We start from the raw sequence: 18,390 nt of genomic DNA, 5'->3' as shown, positions 1-18,390 counted from the left end.
CGGGACATGGGGACCAGGACGTGGGGACCAGGAGCTGCAGCACAAAGCAAGGAAATGGGATGAGAAATGAGAACCACAGCACAGGGCGGGGGGGAACATCACTGGTCAGGGAGAGGGTGACTGCGGCCACATGTGGGACCGGAGGGCACCCTGCAACATCTGGGCACCCTGGGGTGACATCTGGGCACTATGGGCAATCTCTGAGCACTCTGGGGGGACGTCTGTAAATCTAGGGCAACATCTGGGCATCCCTGGAGCAACCTCTGGTTGTCCTGGAGCAACATCTGGGTACCCTGGTGTGACCTCTGGGCACCCTGGGGCAGCATCTGTACACCCAGGGCAACACAGAATGACATCGGGGCATCCCCGAGGCCACCTCTGGTTATCCTGGAGCAACACCTCTATGTCAAGGGAGACCCTCAGGCCCCTGGAGCAACACTCGGGTGTCCTGGATGGTCTGTGAGCATCCTGGAGCAACGTCTGAGGATCCAGGGCAACACCTGGGCAGCGTGAGGTGGAGTCTGGGCACCACGGTGTGACACCTGGGTGAGCTGGGGGCACATGAGGGCAGCTGGGGGGAACATCTGGGCAGCCCCTCGGGCATGTTTTTGAGGTGCTGAGGCCTTTGGGGACATGTGGACTTGGGGAATTTTAAACAGGGGCAGCAGAGCCCAGGGCAGTGCCCCCTTGTGCTTGGCCCGTGACTTTTACCCATTCAGGAGCTGCAGAAGGCATTTGGTGTATTTATGCAGAAATGAAGGCATTTGGTGTTATTTATGCAAAAATGAAGGCATTTGATGTATTGATGCAAAACGCCTCTTTCTCTGCTGGAAAACTTTGGAAAGCAGCTGCATCCACCCCGAAATGCACTTGCAACCGGATAGCCGGGCTCTGCCCTGGCCCCGCTCCAAGCCCTCGGCCCCCGAGGGGAATTGCACGGGCAGGAATTCAGCTGCCAACACCGAGCGAGTTTTGGAAGATCCCTGGGGAGAAGCGAACCGTGAAACGGTGCCGGTGCCGTGAGCGCGGCGGCAGCCACCAGCCCCCAGGGGTAGGACACGTCCCGTCCCCCCCCCTCCCCGTCCTGCACCAGCCCTGGGCCGCGCTGGGGAATCAAAACACGTTGCATAACCACAACCCAGCAAAAAAAAAAAAAAAAAAAAACAACACATCACCACCACCAATATTATTAATAGCAGGATTACGAGCGGGGAAAGAATGGCTTATTGCATAAAATAAACACGGCCGAGGCTGGGGGGGGGGGCATGGCTCGGAAGTCCCTCACGGCCCGCAGCGGGAGCAGATCCCACTGCAGGCTCTGGGGGAGCGGATCCCACCCCGGGCCCTGAGGGCTCAGATCCCACCCCGGCCCTCTCAGCGTTGCCGTTTTCTGCCGCGATGCGGAGGCAGCCGATGGGCAGCGTTCCCGGCCCCGTCGGGCTCAGCTCGCGTCCCGTGAGCCAGGCCCAGGCCATGGCTGGAGCCGGGGCGTTCGCCGCGGCCGGGGCTGGTTGTGCAGTGAGTCAGAGCCCGGCCGCCATCCCGGGGGGGCAGGAACCCTCCGTGGGAGCTCCGAAGTGGCGGGAGGATGGAAACCCCCCCCTCGCTGCCTCGCTTTGCTGGGTCTTGAACTTTCGCACCGAGCGCGGGCCATGTGGCCGTGGCCTGGCCCCGTCCCCGCACCCAGCCCTGGCCGAGGGCCGGGCCCAGGCAGCCCCAGGTGGCCGCAGGGCTGCCCGTGGTGGCCCCCCGCTGGCCGTGCCCCCCCCAGGCCGTGCTGTCACCGCAACGCCCCCGGCCCCGGGGTGCCCCCCGCTGCCACCCCCGTCCCCCCGCAGCACACCCACGCCCTGCGCCCTCACGGTGGGGGCCCGGTTCCGCCCCCCCCTCCCCACAGCCGTTACCCCAGTTCGTTTTTCATATTGACCTAAATTCGATTTTTATAATTAACCAAAATAACGACCAAAACCAACCAGTCGCCTCGCCAGGCCCAGCTGCCCCGTGCCCTGCGGTGAGTCCCCTGCCCCACGCGGTGACACCCACCCTGCAGTGAGCCCCCCCCCATGATGCCCGCCCTGCCCAGTGCCCCCAGCGCGTCTCCCAGTGCTCCCAGTGTCCCCCCCTGTGCACTGTCCCTTTAAATCCGCCCCCACTATCCCCGGGTTCTGTCCCTTTAAATCCCCCCGTCCCTTCCCGCCCCGGGGCCCCGCCCCCTGCCCGCCACCTTGCAGCCCCGCCCTCGGCCAGCAGGGGGCGTCGCTTCCCCGGCCGAGCCGCGCTCCCATTGGCTGCCGCGCGCCCTTCCTCCAGCAGGGAGAGCTCGCGCCGCGCTCCCATTGGCTCCGCCGCGCCGCTCACCGAGCGGGGCGGGAGGGGAGGGCGCAGCGCGGCCCGTTTCGGAAGCGGCGCGCTGATTGGGCGCGGCGCCGAGGTAATGATGAAAGGCGCGCGCTGATTGGCCCCGCGCTCTCCCCTCACGGAGAGGCGCTCGGCGGGGCCGGGACCGGGACCGGGCCGGAGCCCGGGGCGGCGGCGGCGGCGGGGCCATGGCGGAGCCGGGCTGCGGGGCCCAGTTCCGGGCCGCCGTGCGCGTCATCCAGGGGCTGCCCCGCAGCGGTGAGTGCGGCCGGGCCCGAACCGGCCCCGGGGGGTGAGGGGGGGCTCGCTCGTTCCCGGGCCCGGCGGCGGCGGCCGCGCTGAGGCGTTTGCGGTGCCGCAGGCTCGTACCGGCCGTCCTACGAGGAGATGCTGCGCTTCTACAGCTACTACAAGCAGGCGACGGCGGGGCGCTGCCAGGGCCCCCGGCCCGGCTTCTGGGACCCCATCGGCCGGTACAAGTGGTAAGCGGGGGGGAGGGGGGGGGTGGGGGGGGGTAGGGGCCGCTCCGGGGCCGGTTCGGGCCCGGCCCGGCCCCCCCTGACGGCGCCGCGCCCCGCAGGGACGCCTGGCACAGCCTGGGGAGGATGACCAAGGAGGAGGCGATGGCCGCGTACGTGGCCGAGATGAAGAAGGTGGCCCAGAAGGTAGCGGGGAGCGGGACGGGCCCGGCCCGGTGCCTCCCGCCGGGCCCTGCCGCAGCTGTGGCCGTCCCCAGGTCATTGACACGGTGCCCATGGACGAGGCGACGCGGGAGATGTTCAAGTACTTCGAGCCGCTCTACGAGGTGATCCGCGACATGCCGCGGCCCCCCGAGGACTTCTTCAAAGGGGAAGGGGGTGAGTGGGAGCCCCACTGCCCCCCGCTGCCCCCCCGCATGCCCCTCGCTCCTCACGCCTGGCCCCCTGCTGCTGCTGTCCCGGCACGGCCATCGCCTCGAGGCTCTGCTCCCCAAGAGGGGACACAGGGGACACACCACGTCCCGCCTGGCTCCCCAGCTCCCAAGGAGGTGTTGCTGAGGTGCTTGTCTGAGCACCGCTCTCCAGCAGGTGCCTCCTCAGCGTGGGCTCTCTCTGCCCTAAAGTTCTGGGGAGAAAACTTGAGCTTTGGCTTCCGAACAACCCAAGGCCATATGCAGCCAAAGGCAGAGCCGGGGACTTGGTGTAGGTTCAGCATCCTGGCCACGGGGCTCTCCTTTCTTCTGGTCAGCCTGGGCACGGGCACGCCTCCAGGCAGGGCGGGCTGCCAACCAGAGCCAGGGTCATCCGATAGAAACAGGTGCCTGTTTTTGCAGCAGAGTGGAGATGGAGAAACAGGGGTTGGGAAAGGGGATTAGTGGGATCTGGAGATGCTGGAACAGCCTTGTACTATAAAAAGTCCTCTTCCAGCCCTTTCCACATGTGTCTGGTGGCTGCTGTCTCACGCTGAGGGGTTGCTGGGGACCCTTCTCACCCCTGGAGCAGGGTGGTTCCTGCGAGAAGGGTTTGAGCGAGTGAGGGGCTGGGTTTGGCTGTCCGAGAGCCAGCCGTGCTGTTTCAGAGGGGAGGCTGCCACAGAAAGGCTGTGCATCCGGACGTGTTCCTGTGCCTAATTTCCAGTAGATAGCTCGGCAGCAGGTGAGCTTTGGGGTATATTTGCAGCAGGTATAAACCATCAGTGCTTCCCTAATGTCAGAGGCGCTCTGGCAAACAGCCTCACTCTCTGCCTGTCCACAGGCATCTGTCCCCACTCTGACAGCCACTGTCACCCCTTGTGTCTGCAGAGCTGCCCAAACACGTCTCCTGGACAGCACGCTCCTGTATGGCTTGGCCTTACAGGGGCTGCTCCTGGCCTTACAGGGGCTGCTCCTTCCTGTGGTGCCCAGATGCTTTTGTTCTCTATGTTGACACCAAATCTAGTTCCTTTAAAATGCAAACAGACTTTATTTTTCACTGGTAAATAGAAGCTGAGGCTAACCTCCTTGTCATTTCTCACTCGAGTGTGTCCCCCTGCATAGTGACACGTAGAAATGACAGCCTCGTTTGTGCCTAAACCCGGCACTGTCTGCAGAGCAAAGGAACCCCAGGTGCCTGAAACATGGTTTAAAAGTCTGAGCTTCTTAAGCTGTTGAGTCATTTGTGTTAAAGGCTCTTAAACCTGCCTTGAGATGTGCTGCTGCAACTTCTGCTGGTGATGATGCAGGTGAGGAAGGTGGGTGGGCGCTGGTAGCAGTGCCTGAGGTACGGTCAGAACGTGGCAGGTGCCGGCCCGCAGAGAGCTGCGTGGTTTCCCTCGCCTTGCAGGCCAGAGGCGGTGCGTGCGGTGGCCGAGCCACACTCCTTCTTGTTTATTTACAGCCGGCGCACCATAAACCACGACTTGGAACCCAGTTGTGAATGGCGCAGGGTCGCAGCAGGTCTCGAGCCGACAAAGCTTTCCCAAACATCTTAGCACACACAGGCCGAGACTGAAGCAACCCCGGACCCACAGTTAAGCACCTCCATCCTGCCGCCCAGGCGGTGCTGCTCCCCCGGCCCCGCAGGCGCACGGGGGCTGCTGGTGGAGCTCGGCTCCTCGGGGCGGAGGTGACGGGACCCTGCCCGGCGGGGCAGGCACAGGGCTTGCTCTGAGCAGAGGCCTGGGGTGCTGGGCTCGGAGCAGCCTTCACACTCACTCCTGCGCTGTGTGGTCCCGTCCCGCAGCTGGGAGCCTGGCGTGGTGGCGGGCTGGGGACGGCAGCCCCGCAGAGGTGTGTGGGCAAGGCGCCGGCAGGGCGGCGTTGCCACATCCCCGCATGGCCAGGAGCAGGGAGCAAAGTCCCAGCTGCCGAAGGGCTGCGTGGCTGGCTTAACCCCGTGGGCCCAACCGGGCACCCGAGAAGATGGCGGGAGCTGGTTTATAAGCACAGACACGTTCTGGCTGCTGCCTGCCCCCGGGTGAAGCCTCTCCTCCGCTCCTGTTAGCCATCGAGCTCGCTGCTGCGCACATCCTTGCTGCACCAGGCTCCCAAATCCACATGTCCCCCGCTCTGCCCAGCAGTGAAACAGCTGCGAGGAGCCCAGCGCAGAGCCGGGCAGGGTGGGCTGCACCACAGGGATGTCTGCAGCGCCTTCACTCTGCTCTCCCTCTCTCTGTCTCTGTGCAGATGGGCAGGAGCAGGCGGCTGACCCCAGCCAGGACGAGCAAGCGAGCGGCCCGGCCCCGGAGCAGCGGGAGGACGTGCTGCCCGAGGAGCTGCAGGACGGGCAGCGAGCGCCAGGTTGGTCTCCCCGGCGTGGCCAGCACCCGGCAGAGACCCCGCGGAGGAGGCACCGGCGACAGAGCCGGGCTGGGCTTCCACCTCTCCGCAGAGCTGTTGGCTTCAGGCACGTGTGGTCCGACCCTGCCTGTGTTTCGGGCACCGCCCCAGTCACGCAGAGCCGGAGCTTCTCGTGGGGGCAGCTCTCGGTGCTGGGATAACCCTGAGCGCGTTGGGTGCCTTCGTGTTGCTCGTGTCTGGGCAAAGGGGCCTGATTCTGCTGGCCTGCCGCAGAGGGCTGAGGGCTGGGAGTGTGACGTGCTCCCGTGGACGGGGAAAATGCCCTGAGAGGTCTGTGCTCTGGGAGGGGAAGTGCTCCCTCGGCCCGAGCCAAGTTTGCCCAGCCGGTGGGGCTCTGTGGGGCTGTCAGTGCCCTGGTGGTGGATTTGCATGGCCCCAGCACACCCACCCGCTGCCGGCGCTGTGCTGGGGACAGCAAACTCCCTGTGCCCCCCCCGTGGCAACACACGCAGCTCTCCCCGCCCAAAGAGGCCCCTGCTTCGGCCTCGTGCTGCAGGGAGGAGTCGTGCCTGGCCCTCCCTCGAGGAGCGAATATGGTCACGGAGCGAGCGTGGGCTGGGGCTGAGCGCAGCCGGGAGCTGGCACCCGCTGGTGGCAGCCGCGGGACGTACGGGGTGCGCTGCACTGTCCCTCAGCAGCGCTGGACTTGGGGTGGGAGGGGAGGAAGATTGATTCCCTGGGGCCTCGGATGCTGCAGTGCCCCGTGCCAGGGGTTGTGCTGTCAGGACACGGCAGCCTCCTTCCTGGGGGGAGCTGGACGTGCACAGAGACCTGCCCTGGAAAGCCCCGTGCTGGGGCTTGTGAGTGAGCAATACATTGGGCAGGGAGGGGACGGGGAATTCAGTCTCCCAGCCGCGGTGCTGAGCCAGCAGCAGCCCCGTTCCTTCGCCCTCTGTGCCTTGGTTTCCTCCCCAGGAGCGTGAGCGATGCGTTGCTGCCTCGTGCGGGTGGAGTTCACGCTGCTTTGAGCCTCCCGCTGAAGAGCTCCGGCCTCCTGCTGCCCCCCTGCTTTGTGCACGCTGACACCGGCTCTGTGCCCGCTTGCAGCCCGGCTGCCTTCTGCCCGCGCGGGGCTTCTGCTGCCCCGAAACGCCTTTGTCACGCCAGCACCGCCTGCGGCTGAGCCGTGTGCTTCCCTTCCAGGAGGAGGGCTGGCTCCTGCTGCCGACACGCGCGAGGGTAGCCAGGTGGCCAGTGACTCTGAGGGGGAAGTGTTCTGCGACACCCTGGAGCAGATGGAGCCCGAGCAGGTAACGTCTCCCGGGGCAGGACGGCCTCGAGGAGGGCTGGGGTCCCTCCATACCGTGGCAGAAACTTCCCCTGCCGGCAGCCCTGCTCCAAACAGGCAGCTCTCTGCGTCTTGCTGTCACCTCCGCACTGCTTTCCTGGCAGCCCTGCAACACCCCAAACATCTACAGGGGCCCCGGTGAAGCAGCCCTGCCGAGTCCCTGTGTGTTGGAGCCTGGTCCCCGTCACCGAGGGCAGGCTGAGGAGCCCTCAGGTGCCCCGGCAGCACCTGCAGCCTCCCTCGCTGCTGCAGCACAGCCCCGGTGGCTGAGCAGGGCTGGCCCCGAGCCGTGCAGTCGCCCGGTGGCCCCGCCGCTCACTCGTTGCTCCCTGCTCGTCCCTGTGCTCACAGGCAGCGCGGTGCCACCCGCAGTGCGAGGCGCTTCCAGTGCCGCAGCGAGCGCCCCTGGGCAGGAGGCACGAGGCCGCCCGCATGCCTGGGTCCCCCAGGAGCTCTGCCCCGGCCTCCCGTGTCCCCCGGGGAGGGAGGGGGGTCTCAGGGCCGTTCTTCTCTACCCCCGCACAGGCTGGGCAGCCGCTGGGCAAGCAGGGGCTCTCCCTGAACAGCGCCCAGGCCGGGCCTGAGCCCCGAGCGCCCCGTGCCGCTGGGCGGGGAGAGCGGGGTGAAGGCAGAAGACGAGCGGGGAGGAGCGGCACTGGCCTCGCAGCCCCGGGCTCTGACAGAGGTGGGTGAGCGCTGGGCTCCTGGCGCCTTCCCGCTGCTCCCTCCTCACCCTGGGGTGCCCGTGCAGGGGCTGAGCAGAGAGGTGAGGGCTGTGACCACCAGCAGCCTGGCTCAGTAGCCACACGTCCCGTGCGTCCCCTCTCTTCATCCCTCGGTCCCCAAGCAGCTCCGTGTTTCACCCCGCCGGGACAGATCCCCTTTATTGTCCCCAGGCTGTGTGACAGCTGTGCCCGCTGCCCTGCGCTGCTGTGCCCGTGGCTTCTCTCCAGCAGCCTGGCTCAGAGCGCGGCTCCCCGGCAGCGTGAGCCCCGCAGCGAGCACCACACGGCCCCACCGGCAGCACCTCGGTGTGGTGGGACACAGCTGGGAGCTCGCCGCGGGGCTTGGGTGGGCCAAGCTGGTCGTGGTGCCCCTGGAGGCACTGGTCCAGGGGACAGCACCACTGCCCTGCTCCAGCCCTCCTGCGGTGCCAGTCGCGTGCCACCAGCCTCCGGTGCTGCAGGTGTCAGTGCTGCTGCAGGGATGGAGCCAGGAGCCCTGCTGCTGCCCCGTGCTCTCCCCGTCCTGCCGGACACATCCAGGGGCTGTGCTCGGGGCTGGCTCCACCACCCTCGCCAGCAGAGCTCCGTCTGCGGAGGGGCAGGAGCACGGCCCACCGCTGTGCTTATCTCCCCATTAATGTTTCCGTAAACCCTCCCAGGCTGCTTGACCTTGGGAGTTAACTTGTAACGAGGCCGATAAAGCCAGCCTGGGCTGTCCCCGGGGCACCGCAGCGAGTGGGCAGCGCAGGGGCCAAGGAGCAGCCCGTGCCACTGCAGGCACTTGCCTGTCCCCCACTTGCAGTGAGGATTATTTGGGTGTCGCACAGGCTGTGGTGAGGCAGGTTTGGGGGCTCTGCTGAGCCCCGGGGCCTGGCAGAGTGGCAGCAAACAGGCCAGGCACCCTCCTGGCCTTCGCTGCTGCGCTTGGTGAACCGAGGTGACCCGCGTGTGCCCGTGCAGGTGCAGTGTCAGTGGGGCAGAGGTTGCCCAGCACAGCCACTGCTGCACTGGGGGACACGGTGCCAGTCCCTGTCCCCAGAGCTGCTGGGCCGGGCTGGGAGCTCCCAGCTCTGCGTGTGCCAAGGTTGGGCAGAGCCGTGTGGGCAGCCCGGGGCAGGACGCAGGCACCCGCTGAGATCCGTCAGCAGCAGCGCACGGCCTCGGGTCCTCAGGGAGCTCGGCCTGCCCGGGCGAGTGGCATCGCCCCTGCGCCACGTGCACCGTGCGAGCGCCCGGCCGCCTCCTGTCTGAGCAGCGCCCGTCTTTGCACCCTGCAGATCCACAGCTCGCCGGGGCGGCGCAGGATGCCGAGAGCGCCCCTGAGCTTGCCCACGGGAGCCAGGGGCTGCTGCTGGAGGTGGACGCCCACGTGGCCGGCACCGTGCGGGCCCTGCAGGATGACATGCAGCGCGTGCTGCAGCGCCTGAGTGAGCTGGAGACGCTCACCTCTGCGCAGGTACGTGCCCGGCCACGCAGAGAGCTGGGGGTGCTGGCCGGTGGGGCTGTGCTGCCCCCCAGGTGTCTCTGGTCCCTGACCCTGCCCACGCAGCCCGGGTTGGCCCAGGTGCTGAGACCTTGGGCTGCCGTCGTGGCCTGGCAGGGTGGAGGCTGTGGATGCTGCTCTGAGCTGCCCCGAGGTGCGGGCAGGGAGCCACCATCCCCGCCATCCCCACTGCCCCGGGTCCTGGCCCAGCTGCTCTGCAGAGCCCTGCCTGGGCCCGGTTGTTCCCAGCCCCTCTCTGTGGGGATGCGGTGGCTGAGCGGGGGTGCCTGGCCCTGGCCGCGCCCTGACACCTCTCCTGTCTCGCAGGGGGACGCCTCTGGGACTGAACCTGGCCGGCTGCTTGCACCGCAGGTGAGTTGGAGGCAGGCAGGGCGCTTCCTGCTGCTGGCCCCTCCGTGTCCCTGCCCTGTGGGGCCTGGCTCCACAGCCCCTACCCTGATGTTTCTGGGGGTGGTGGGGGACAGACGGGGGGACGGTCCCCAGCTGGAAAGCAGGAGCAGCCCTGGGGATGTGTCCCCGGTGTCCGGGCAGCAGGGACGATGCGGTGGCAGCACGAGGAGACCTCGGCGGGATGACGGCCACCAAAAGGACGGCCGGGCTGTGACGGTGCCCCCGCTGCCCTTTGGGATAGGGGCCGGGGGGGCTCGGTCTCAGCGCTAACACCGAGCCCTTGTGCCCCCCCCCCCCGTCTGTCCCCCAGCAGGCAGCGTCCCCGTGGCCGCTGGCGGTGTCCCCGCGCACGCTGCTGTTCCTCATCGCCTGGCCCTTCGTCACCCAGTGGCTGCTGCGCCGCTGGCAGGGCACCAAGAGGTGACCGCCGCGGGACGGCCCCGCTCCGCCCGCCCCCACCGCCACCGCCCTCGATCCGCTTCTCACGAGCCGGGAAAGCGCCGGGACCGCCGCACCCCCACCCCCCACCGCCGCCTTCCTGCCACCGGCGGCCCCGGCCCCGAGGGAGCCGAGCTGCGAGCCCGGGACCCCCCGGGACCCCCCCGGGCCCCCCTCGCAGCCTGCCTCGGGTCGGGGCGGGGCCGCCTCGCACCGCCGCTCCCAGCCGCTGGGCCCCGGCCCCGCACGCACGGGGGCGACCGAGCGCTGCCCGCACCCACAGCGGCGCCGCCATCACGCAGCGGGGAGCGGGGCCGGAGCCCCCCGGGGGGGCCCGCGGGGAGCCGGGGGAGCTCCGTGGGCCGAGGCCCCATTAAAGCGTTGCCTTCTCAGCCCGGCGCCCGCTCCGTGCTCTGCGGGGACCCCGGGGGGGGGCACCCCGCGACCACCGGCCCGGCCCCGCCAGCCCCGGGCTGTGCCCGTGCCCCCCGGTGGCGGGGACATCGCTGGGGGGGGAGGGGGGTGTGTGGGGGTGTGCCCGGCCCGGCCCCGCGCCTTCAGGCCTGGGGGGTCCCTGGGGGGGTCCCCGGGGGTGCTGCCCCCCCCCCCCCCCGTCCCTTCCCCTCTCGGCCCCGCCCCTCCGGTTGGGGCCGCGGCGCCTTTAAGCCGGGCCTCGTCCCCGCCCGGTTTGTTTACATCTCCCTCCGCGCTCTGGACCGCATCACCCAGCGCGGCCCCGGGACTCCTCCGCCCGCAATCTCCCCCTCTCCCCCCCCCCCCCCCCGTTTCTCTCCCCACCGCCCTCCCCCTTCGGGCCCCGCCGCCGACCCCCGACAGCCCCGGGGGGACCGGGGCCGGGCCGCGGGGCGGGGCCGCAGCACCCCCGTGTGTCCCTCCGCGCCGCGGGGACTCTTTTCGGGCCGTGCCACCCGCCGGGCGCGGGGGGGGCGGGGCCGCTGCCCTCAGCGCCGCCCTGAAGGTCGCCCCCCCTCCTCGCGCGTGGTACGGCCCGGCCCCGCCCCCCGCCCTCCCCGATTGGTGGAGCGGCTCGTGAGTGACGTTCCGCCCCGCCAATCGTCGCCCGCTAGTCCGTGCGGCCAGGGGGAGGGGCTCCGAGCGAGGTCCCGCCCCCCGCGCCCGCCGATTGGCCGCGGGGCGGGGCCTGCGGCTCGCGGGGAGCCGCGGTGGCAGCGGCGGGCGCGCGGCGGGGGCGGGGCGCGGCGCGCGGCGGGGGCGGGGCGAGCAGCGCGCCTGCGCGGGGCGGGGCGGGGCGCTCGCGGCTATATAAGGCGGGGAAACGGGCGGGGAGCGGCAGTCGGGAGCTGGCGGCGGCGGCGGCGGGTGGCGGTGCGGGGAGGGGCGGGGGCGCGGAGGGGGGAGGAGGCGGCGGCGGCGGCGGCGCGTGCCATGCGCGCGGGGGGGCGGGCCCAGCGGCGTTAACCCCTCGGCGACCAGAGGCGGCGACCCCCGGGCTCCGGCCCCGTGCCATGGCCCCGACGGCCTGAGGGGGCCCCCATGCGGCGCGGGTAGCGGCCGCCGGCCGGGAGCGCAGCCCGGAGCCATGGCAGACGCGACGGCCGCCGAGCCGCAGCCCCCGTCCGCCGCGGAGCCGCAGCCCGAGCTGGGCGAGCAGCAGCAGCCGGCGGCGGCGGCGGACGGCGAGGCCGGGAGGCTGCCGGCCCCCGGGGCGGCGACGGCGGCAGAGGAGGAGGAGGAGGCGGCGACGGCGGCGGAGGGCGCGGGCGGCGCCGAGGGGCGGCCGGCGGAGGGCGGCGCGGCGCGGCCCGGCCTGGGGCCGCGGTACCGGGCGGCCGTGGGGCGCGCCGAGGAGTGGCCGGCCAAGAAGAAGCACCGGCGGCGGCCGTCGAAGAAGAAGCGGCGCTGGAAGCCCTACTCGAAGCTGAGCTGGGAGGAGAAGCAGCAGTTCGACGAGCGGCAGAGCCTGCGCGCCTCGCGGCTCCGCGCCGAGATGTTCGCCAAGGGGCAGCCGGTGGCCCCCTACAACACCACGCAGTTCCTGATGGAGGACCACGACCAGGAGGAGCCCGACCTCAAGACCGGGCTGTACCCGCGGCGGGCGGCCGCCAAGTCGGACGACACGAGCGAGGAGGACTTCCTGGAGGAGGCGGCCGAGGAGGACGGCGGCAGCGACGGCATGGGGGGCGACGGCAGCGAGTTTCTGCAGAGGGACTTCTCGGAGACCTACGAGCGGTACCATGTGGAGAGCCTGCAGAACATGAGCAAGCAGGAGCTGGTCAAGGAGTACCTGGAGCTGGAGAAGTGCCTCTCCCGCATGGAGGACGAGAACAACCGGCTGAGGATGGAGAGCAAAAAGTACGGGGGGGAGGCGGCGGAGGCGGCCCGGGTGCGGCAGCTGGAGCTGGAGGTGGACAGGTTGCGAGCCGAGAACCTGCAGCTGCTGAAGGAGAAGGACCTGCACAGACAGGAGAAAGCCCCCAGCAAGCTGGGGGAGTGACACTGGGGGGGGGACGGGGGGGCTTTTTACAGTGGTGGGATGTAACATTATATACATGTGTACAGAGACGCCGGCGGACCCTTTTTACGACGCGTAATCGGAATAAACCACAGCCTTGTATCGGTTTGACGCTCTCGCTGTAGTGTAGTGTGTGTGCTGCTCGGCCTGTGTGCAGCTGAGGCTTCCCCCTTTTTTAGGTGGCTGTGACGGGGCTAGGGGAGGGGTTGATGTATAAGTGAACTTGATTTATGATGCTTTTTTTTTTTTGTGTGTGTGTGTGTTTAAACCAAAAATGATCCCCAAGAAACCTGTAAATTGGCCAAAACTGACTATAAAAATTATAGAGGTCTAATAAATTTAATTACTTGTAACTGTAACAGTTTTGGTGTGATTTCTAGAAAATATTCAAAATGTCATTCTCCCATGCGGGAATACATTTTGAATCATTTTCATGATCTTACAACTGGTCTATGAAGTTTTTTCGATTAAAACTAGCCGGAATTTCTCACTTAGCAATTTTGCATAGTTGGTTCCGCCCCCTTATGCCCCCCCCACCCCCCTTATTTTTCACTTCTAATCCCATGAAATGATTTTATGCTCTGGCACTCTTAAAATACCTGGAAGAGGGATAACATCCTGTGCTCTTAATATAATTTGTATAATGGTCACTACTTATACCTTTCTAATGTATTAATAAGCTAAAATATATTTGCTCAGTTAAACTTAATTTTCCTGCTTCCTTCTAGTTCTGTAAGAACCTGGGCCAGTTAGCTGAAATCACAGCAAAAATGCCTGGAAATGGTCTTAATGCTACAAGTGAGGCTTAAAGTTTTTGCAGTGGCCCTGTGAAAAGTTCTGGTCATCAGCACTTTGCCTCAGAAATGGCTGACAAATGAGGCAGCTTGGTGGAAGTTGCACGTGATGGCCAAACCTTTTCGTTTCTTGCCGCTGTACCTGAAATGGAAGGTGAGCAGGCAGGTGAAGTGCCAAGCAGCTGAGTGGTTGCTGGTTTGGGATTTGTTGTTTTTCTTGTGGGGAAAACCCAGGTAAGTTAAAGGGCAGAGCAGCGGAGGGGCTGAGCCTGCTCTGGTTTGTGCTGTTGTGTAATCGAAGGACAGCAGGCTCAAGTTTGGGAATGTGTGTTACAGAATGCAACTTGTACCTCCAGAACGGGGAATCGGGCTGCTTAACTACCTGTCATTCTGTGGGGGGAAACATCCCTTTATAAAATAACAGAGGGTTTAAACTAGGGGTGAGGGGGAAGACGAGGTTCCCCCAGCAAGGGTCTCCTCTGCTCAGAGCAGTTGTTACAGAATTGGGGGATTTGAAGCAGCACAGCGATGCTGTCACTGAGAGAAGGAGATTTAAGGACTGAGGGAAGTTTTTAACATGAGCTTGGTAAAAAAAAAAAAAAAAAAAAAAAAACTGCTCTGGGGTTTACACTGGCATCAATTCTTAGTTTGGGAAAGGAAAAAAGGAAAACTATCGGAGGTTTAAAAAGGAAAACTATCGGAGGTTTACTTGCTCAGGAGCCTCGCAGTCGCCTTTTTTCCCTTCCCTCTGCTATGACATCATTGGGCAGAGCCAGCGCCGGTGCAGCAGCGCTGGCTGCAGGAGGGAGCCGGGCGCTCGCGAGGCTCCGCTGCTGCTCCTGGAGTCGGACCAGGGTGAGGTGCTGTGAGAGGCAACGAGTTAATCAGGATCCTGCTCGTTAGGAAGAGATCCATCACTCGGGAAGAGAAACAGCAGCTGCTGAGCCCCCTGCCTTCACCCCGGGCTCTTCTCTCCAGCACCTGGAGTTGTCCAGATAAGATTTTTCCTCTAACTGTGCTGCGAGGGGCAGTCCCGTGTTCTTCTGGGGCAGGGCACTGCCCGACAGCACCGAGTCCGGCAGGAGGCATCGCGCTTGGAGGCAGCACCAACCTGCCCAGCACGGAGCTGAGCACCTGGTTAAGGTGAAAAACTTAGCACAAGGAAACGGCGTTAATCAAATGTAGCAGCAACAGTTACAAGGCGACATCTGCAATGATGTTCAGGAACCCAGACCCGCTGCCCCCCATCCAGTTGCCCCCAACTTTTGTTACGTTTCATGCAGAGGCACAACTTTTTGCCCAACCTGCAAAAATACTTTACCTGATGGGACTTAGGAAAGTGAGGGGAGTGCCCCCGCACCTGCAGCACCACTGCTCCCACCGCAGGGATCGACTCTGATTCTACAGCCGTGCTGTGCTCTGGTTTAACGATGTCTTAATATGTATCAGGCAGATCCCCACTGCAGAAGGCGTTTTGGAGCAGCGTGCCTCCTTTCAGGGGCTTACTCCAGCTCCTGCATTTGTCCCTCGCAGCAGACACAGAATTACTGCACTTGGGGGCCTCTGAAGCCTCCCTGTGGATTGGTGAGGGACAGGAGCTCGTCCCGCTGCCACGGCCCAGGGGAGAGCTCGGAGCTGGTGCAGAGGTGACAAGATTGTTTGAGAGGAACAAATAAAATCTTAGAGCTCGGCAAAGCTAATCGTGCTGCAGCACTGGCAGTGATGTGGTATCAAAGGGCAGCAATTAGTCCCTCCTGACAATAAGGCAGCACTGCCTTAACTAGTCGAGGGCAAGCACCTCCCTGGAGGGCAAAGCAGCCGCGTTTGCCAAAGCTTTGAAGTACATCCCTGCTCTCGCTACCACCGCTTGGTCCTTCCTGGGCTGCTGGAGCCAGCTGGCCTTTATTCCGGCTCCTTGGGTGAGCTGAGATCAAGCGTGCTGCTCGAGCAGTGAGCTGTGCTGCCCAGGAATGTTGCTGCCTCTGCAGCTTCACTGACACCGCTCCTAATGGGCTGCACGTCGGCGCGGAGCCGGTGGCAGCAGGAACCTGCCAAGCTGGGGCTCCTGCCCATCACGGCTCTGGGGCTCGCTGCTGCCCCGCCTGCTGCTGCTGTGCCAGCTGCGGGGCGGGTCGTCAGCGCTGCAGCAACCTCAGAAACGCGGCCGTGCAAGGACCTCTTGGCTAAAGGTCTTTCACCGTTCCTCCCTCGCGAGGGTTTTCCAACTCGCTGAGGAAAGGCCTGTGGTTTTCCCCAGCCCAGCTGGACGAGGCAGAAATTATTGCGCTAAGGCACAACCACAAAAGGGGACTGAAATATCCCACCTTCAGTCACAGCCGTTCTTCAGTGCAACAGCAGGCCAGTTCCCTGAAAACGCTGCAAGAAGACAAAAAAGGAAGCAGTCCAACCCAACAGCGTGCTCACCCTGTAACAGCCAACGTTCATGCGAAGCGAAACCCAGATCCTGCCCGGTAACACCAGCAGAAGAGGAGGTGCTGAGCAACCTTCCACCAGCACCGGCCCGCAGCGAAGGGAGGGACGATTCGCCGCCGCCGTTCCCCTGCTGCCCAAAGGCCGATCCTCGCCTTTTTCATTCCGGCTTGACTTTGGGATCACCTGGAGTGCTGCAATCTGCCTTACGTTGCCCATTAAGCCCTGCTGCTTGACATCTCCCAGTTTACCACACACGGGTACAGCGCCGGCAACGCAGCGTTACCCTGCCCGAGACTTCCCTTGCACCAGTTTCATTGGATTTCTGTAGCTTTAAGCTACGGCAGGATACTTACACAGCTGTTCTGGATATCCCGACGATCGTGTTGTATTGCAATATAAGCAGTATTTCTTTTTAAAGGAGAAGCTGCGTAACAGGGAGTTAACCCAGTACAAGGAAGAGTTTTTACAGCGCTCACTGATGAGGCCAGTGCCCAACAGCCTTCCAAAAAGCTGGCAGCTTTTGGTCCATCTGCAACATACCAAAGCCTGGCTGTTAGGATCAGGCCCTCTGTGGTTTCTCTCATTTCTGCTCCCACCCTTCCCCCCCAAAAAAAACCTTCTAACAACCCGGAGAGGTGCAAGGCATGCGGCTTAAACTAAATATAACTCTGATTCGTTTGGCAAAATCAACTTAAAATTAGACCTTCGGCTATTGTGTGCGCTAAGACACACACGACAACAAACCTCCCAGCTTAGAAGTGCTGCAATATGTAAAACACAAAGCTTCAGAGTTCAGGAACTAGTACAGCAACATGGAAGCCAGCCTGAAAATTTGCCAGCAGTTATTTCAACAAAACAGCTTCAAAAAAAAAATAAAAAAAAATCTCTAAGCACATAAACATAATCTGGTTTACGACTGGAAGATTCCACACACGACACAATCTGCACTTAAAACAGAAGCCTCCAAAACCTCGCTGTTTTGCCTCTGAACCAAGCCCCATGAATACCGAGGGGATAAGCTGGCATTACCTCCAATGTGCAGAGGGAAGAAAAAACGTGGCCGAGGAACTTGCTTAAAGACACTGTGCCTGTACCACAGCCAGGGCCTCAGCCCAGGGCCCACTGGGAGCAGCAGCCCCGGCACCCCCAGCGCTCACCGCTCAGGGGCTGCCAGCAGCCTCCCTGCTCCCCGGGAAGCCAAACTCCAGGGGCTCCTCTTGCCTCAAACCTCCCCAGCACGGCTTCCACGCAGCCACGCTTTATTTATTTTTTTTTTCCTCTCCTTGCCCAAGAACACCCAGTTATTTCCACAGCTCTCGTCTCCACCAGCCAGAGGAGCGGCGTTTAGCACCGGGCGATGTTTGCTGCAGTTTATTATCGGCTTGAAGACTTCCCCAGGCGGCCCAGCAACGGGGAGCACGTTTATTTTGCAGTCTCTGGAAGCGACGCGGTGTCACTGCTGCGGGGAGCCCACGGCAGCTGCGATCTCCCCCGGGGCCGCTGGGCCGGGCCGTGAGGCAGCGAGCACCGGGCCCTGGGGGTGGCAGCGCGGGGCAGCCCCTGCGGACAACCTGCGGCCTCCGCCCCCCCGGGAGCCGCGTCCCGGCACCAAACCCCACCCGAAGCCGCCCCCACGGGCACCCCCCGGGCAGCGGCCCCGGAGCGGCCCCGGAGCGGCCCCGAGCGGGGCCTAGCCCCGAGCCCCCCCCCCACCGGCAGCGCGGGGCCGGGCCGGGCCCGCACCGCCCCGGGCTGAGGCCGAGGCCACGGCGCAGCCTCCCCGCGGCTCCCCGCCCGGCCCCGCCGCGGCGGAGCCCCCGGCCCGCCCCCGGCCCCGGCCCCTCACCGGCCCCGCCGCGGCGGGCACCGAGGACCCGGCGCCGGCCTCCGCGCACACAAAATGGCGGCCGCGCTCCCCCCCTCACCGCCCGCCCGGCCGCCATAGGCAGCGCCTCGGCCCCGCCGCGCTGCCGCCAATCGGAGGGCGCCGTGCGGCCGCTCGGCGTCGCGGCGGAGCCAATGGGAGCGAGGGGCGGAGAGGAAGGGGAGGGGGCTGCGCTGCCCCCCAGGGGGTTGTGGGAGTTGTAGTCCGCCGCCGCAGCGCGGGGACGAAGGCGAGGCGGTTGCGGACTCGCTGTCCCGTGATGCTGAGCGGCCCCTCCCGGGGGGCCCCGCACCTGGGCGAGGCGCGTTGCCATGGCAACGGGTGCGGGGCCTGCGGCCTACTGGGGCCTGGTGCGGCCTGCTGAGGCCCCGCCCGGGGGCGCCGGGGCCGGGGGTTGGGCCCTGCCCCCCCCCGCTGTGACCCGGGCCGGGCACTGCCGGGTCCGTCCCCGCGAACGCCGCTCTCGTGCCCGGTGACCGCTCGCGGGCACCCCGCGCCCCTCTGGGGAGCTCCCCGGGAGCCGCCGGCTTGTGCGATCCCAGTCCATTAACGGAGTTCTCAATTAATTAACCCCGGCTCTGCCTCCTCCTTCCGGCTCCATCTTGGGTGTCCAGGAACGGAGCGGCCCGAGGGGCGCGGCCGGGAGCTCCCCGCGTGGGGCCTGGCCCCGAGCCCCGGGGTGGTGCCGGGGGGGGCTCGGCCCGGCAGGCGCTCAGGGAACGGCCACGGGTGGGGGTCCGGGCACACGGCACGGCACAGGGGGCG

At 65.5% G+C, this 18,390-nt stretch overlaps 2 protein-coding genes across 2 annotated transcripts; both read left to right on the top strand.

The window, feature by feature from the left end:
• The first annotated feature begins 2,464 nt into the window (after positions 1-2,464).
• Positions 2,465-10,412, top strand: ACBD4 (acyl-CoA binding domain containing 4). Its single transcript, XM_084496778.1, has 10 exons — positions 2,465-2,616; positions 2,720-2,840; positions 2,939-3,023; positions 3,095-3,215; positions 5,501-5,614; positions 6,818-6,924; positions 7,488-7,647; positions 8,965-9,143; positions 9,498-9,542; positions 9,895-10,412. The coding sequence occupies exons 1-10, from the start codon at positions 2,547-2,549 to the stop codon at positions 10,003-10,005; spliced, it is 1,113 nt and encodes a 370-aa protein (XP_084352904.1). The 5' UTR covers positions 2,465-2,546; the 3' UTR covers positions 10,006-10,412.
• Positions 10,413-11,436: 1,024 nt separating this feature from the next.
• On the top strand, positions 11,437-12,872 carry HEXIM1 (HEXIM P-TEFb complex subunit 1). Its single transcript, XM_084496779.1, has one exon. It carries the CDS (start codon positions 11,581-11,583, stop codon positions 12,493-12,495), a length of 915 nt encoding a protein of 304 aa, XP_084352905.1. The 5' UTR covers positions 11,437-11,580; the 3' UTR covers positions 12,496-12,872.
• Positions 12,873-18,390: the final 5,518 nt, after the last annotated feature.

This window comes from Aythya ferina (assembly GCF_964211825.1).
Source record: "Aythya ferina genome assembly, chromosome: 23".
Taxonomy (NCBI): domain Eukaryota; kingdom Metazoa; phylum Chordata; class Aves; order Anseriformes; family Anatidae; genus Aythya; species Aythya ferina.
This window is presented reverse-complemented; position numbering and strand designations above follow the sequence as displayed.

Coding starts and splice junctions, on each gene's coding strand:
- ACBD4 (XM_084496778.1), top strand. CDS start 2,547: ATGGCGGAGCCGGGCTGCGGGGCCCAGTTCCGGGCCGCCGTGCGCGTC. Junction 3,024..3,094: donor TGAAGAAGGTGGCCCAGAAG/GTAGCGGGGAGC, acceptor GGCCGTCCCCAG/GTCATTGACACGGTGCCCAT. Junction 9,543..9,894: donor GCCGGCTGCTTGCACCGCAG/GTGAGTTGGAGG, acceptor GTCCCCCAGCAG/GCAGCGTCCCCGTGGCCGCT.
- HEXIM1 (XM_084496779.1), top strand. CDS start 11,581: ATGGCAGACGCGACGGCCGCCGAGCCGCAGCCCCCGTCCGCCGCGGAG.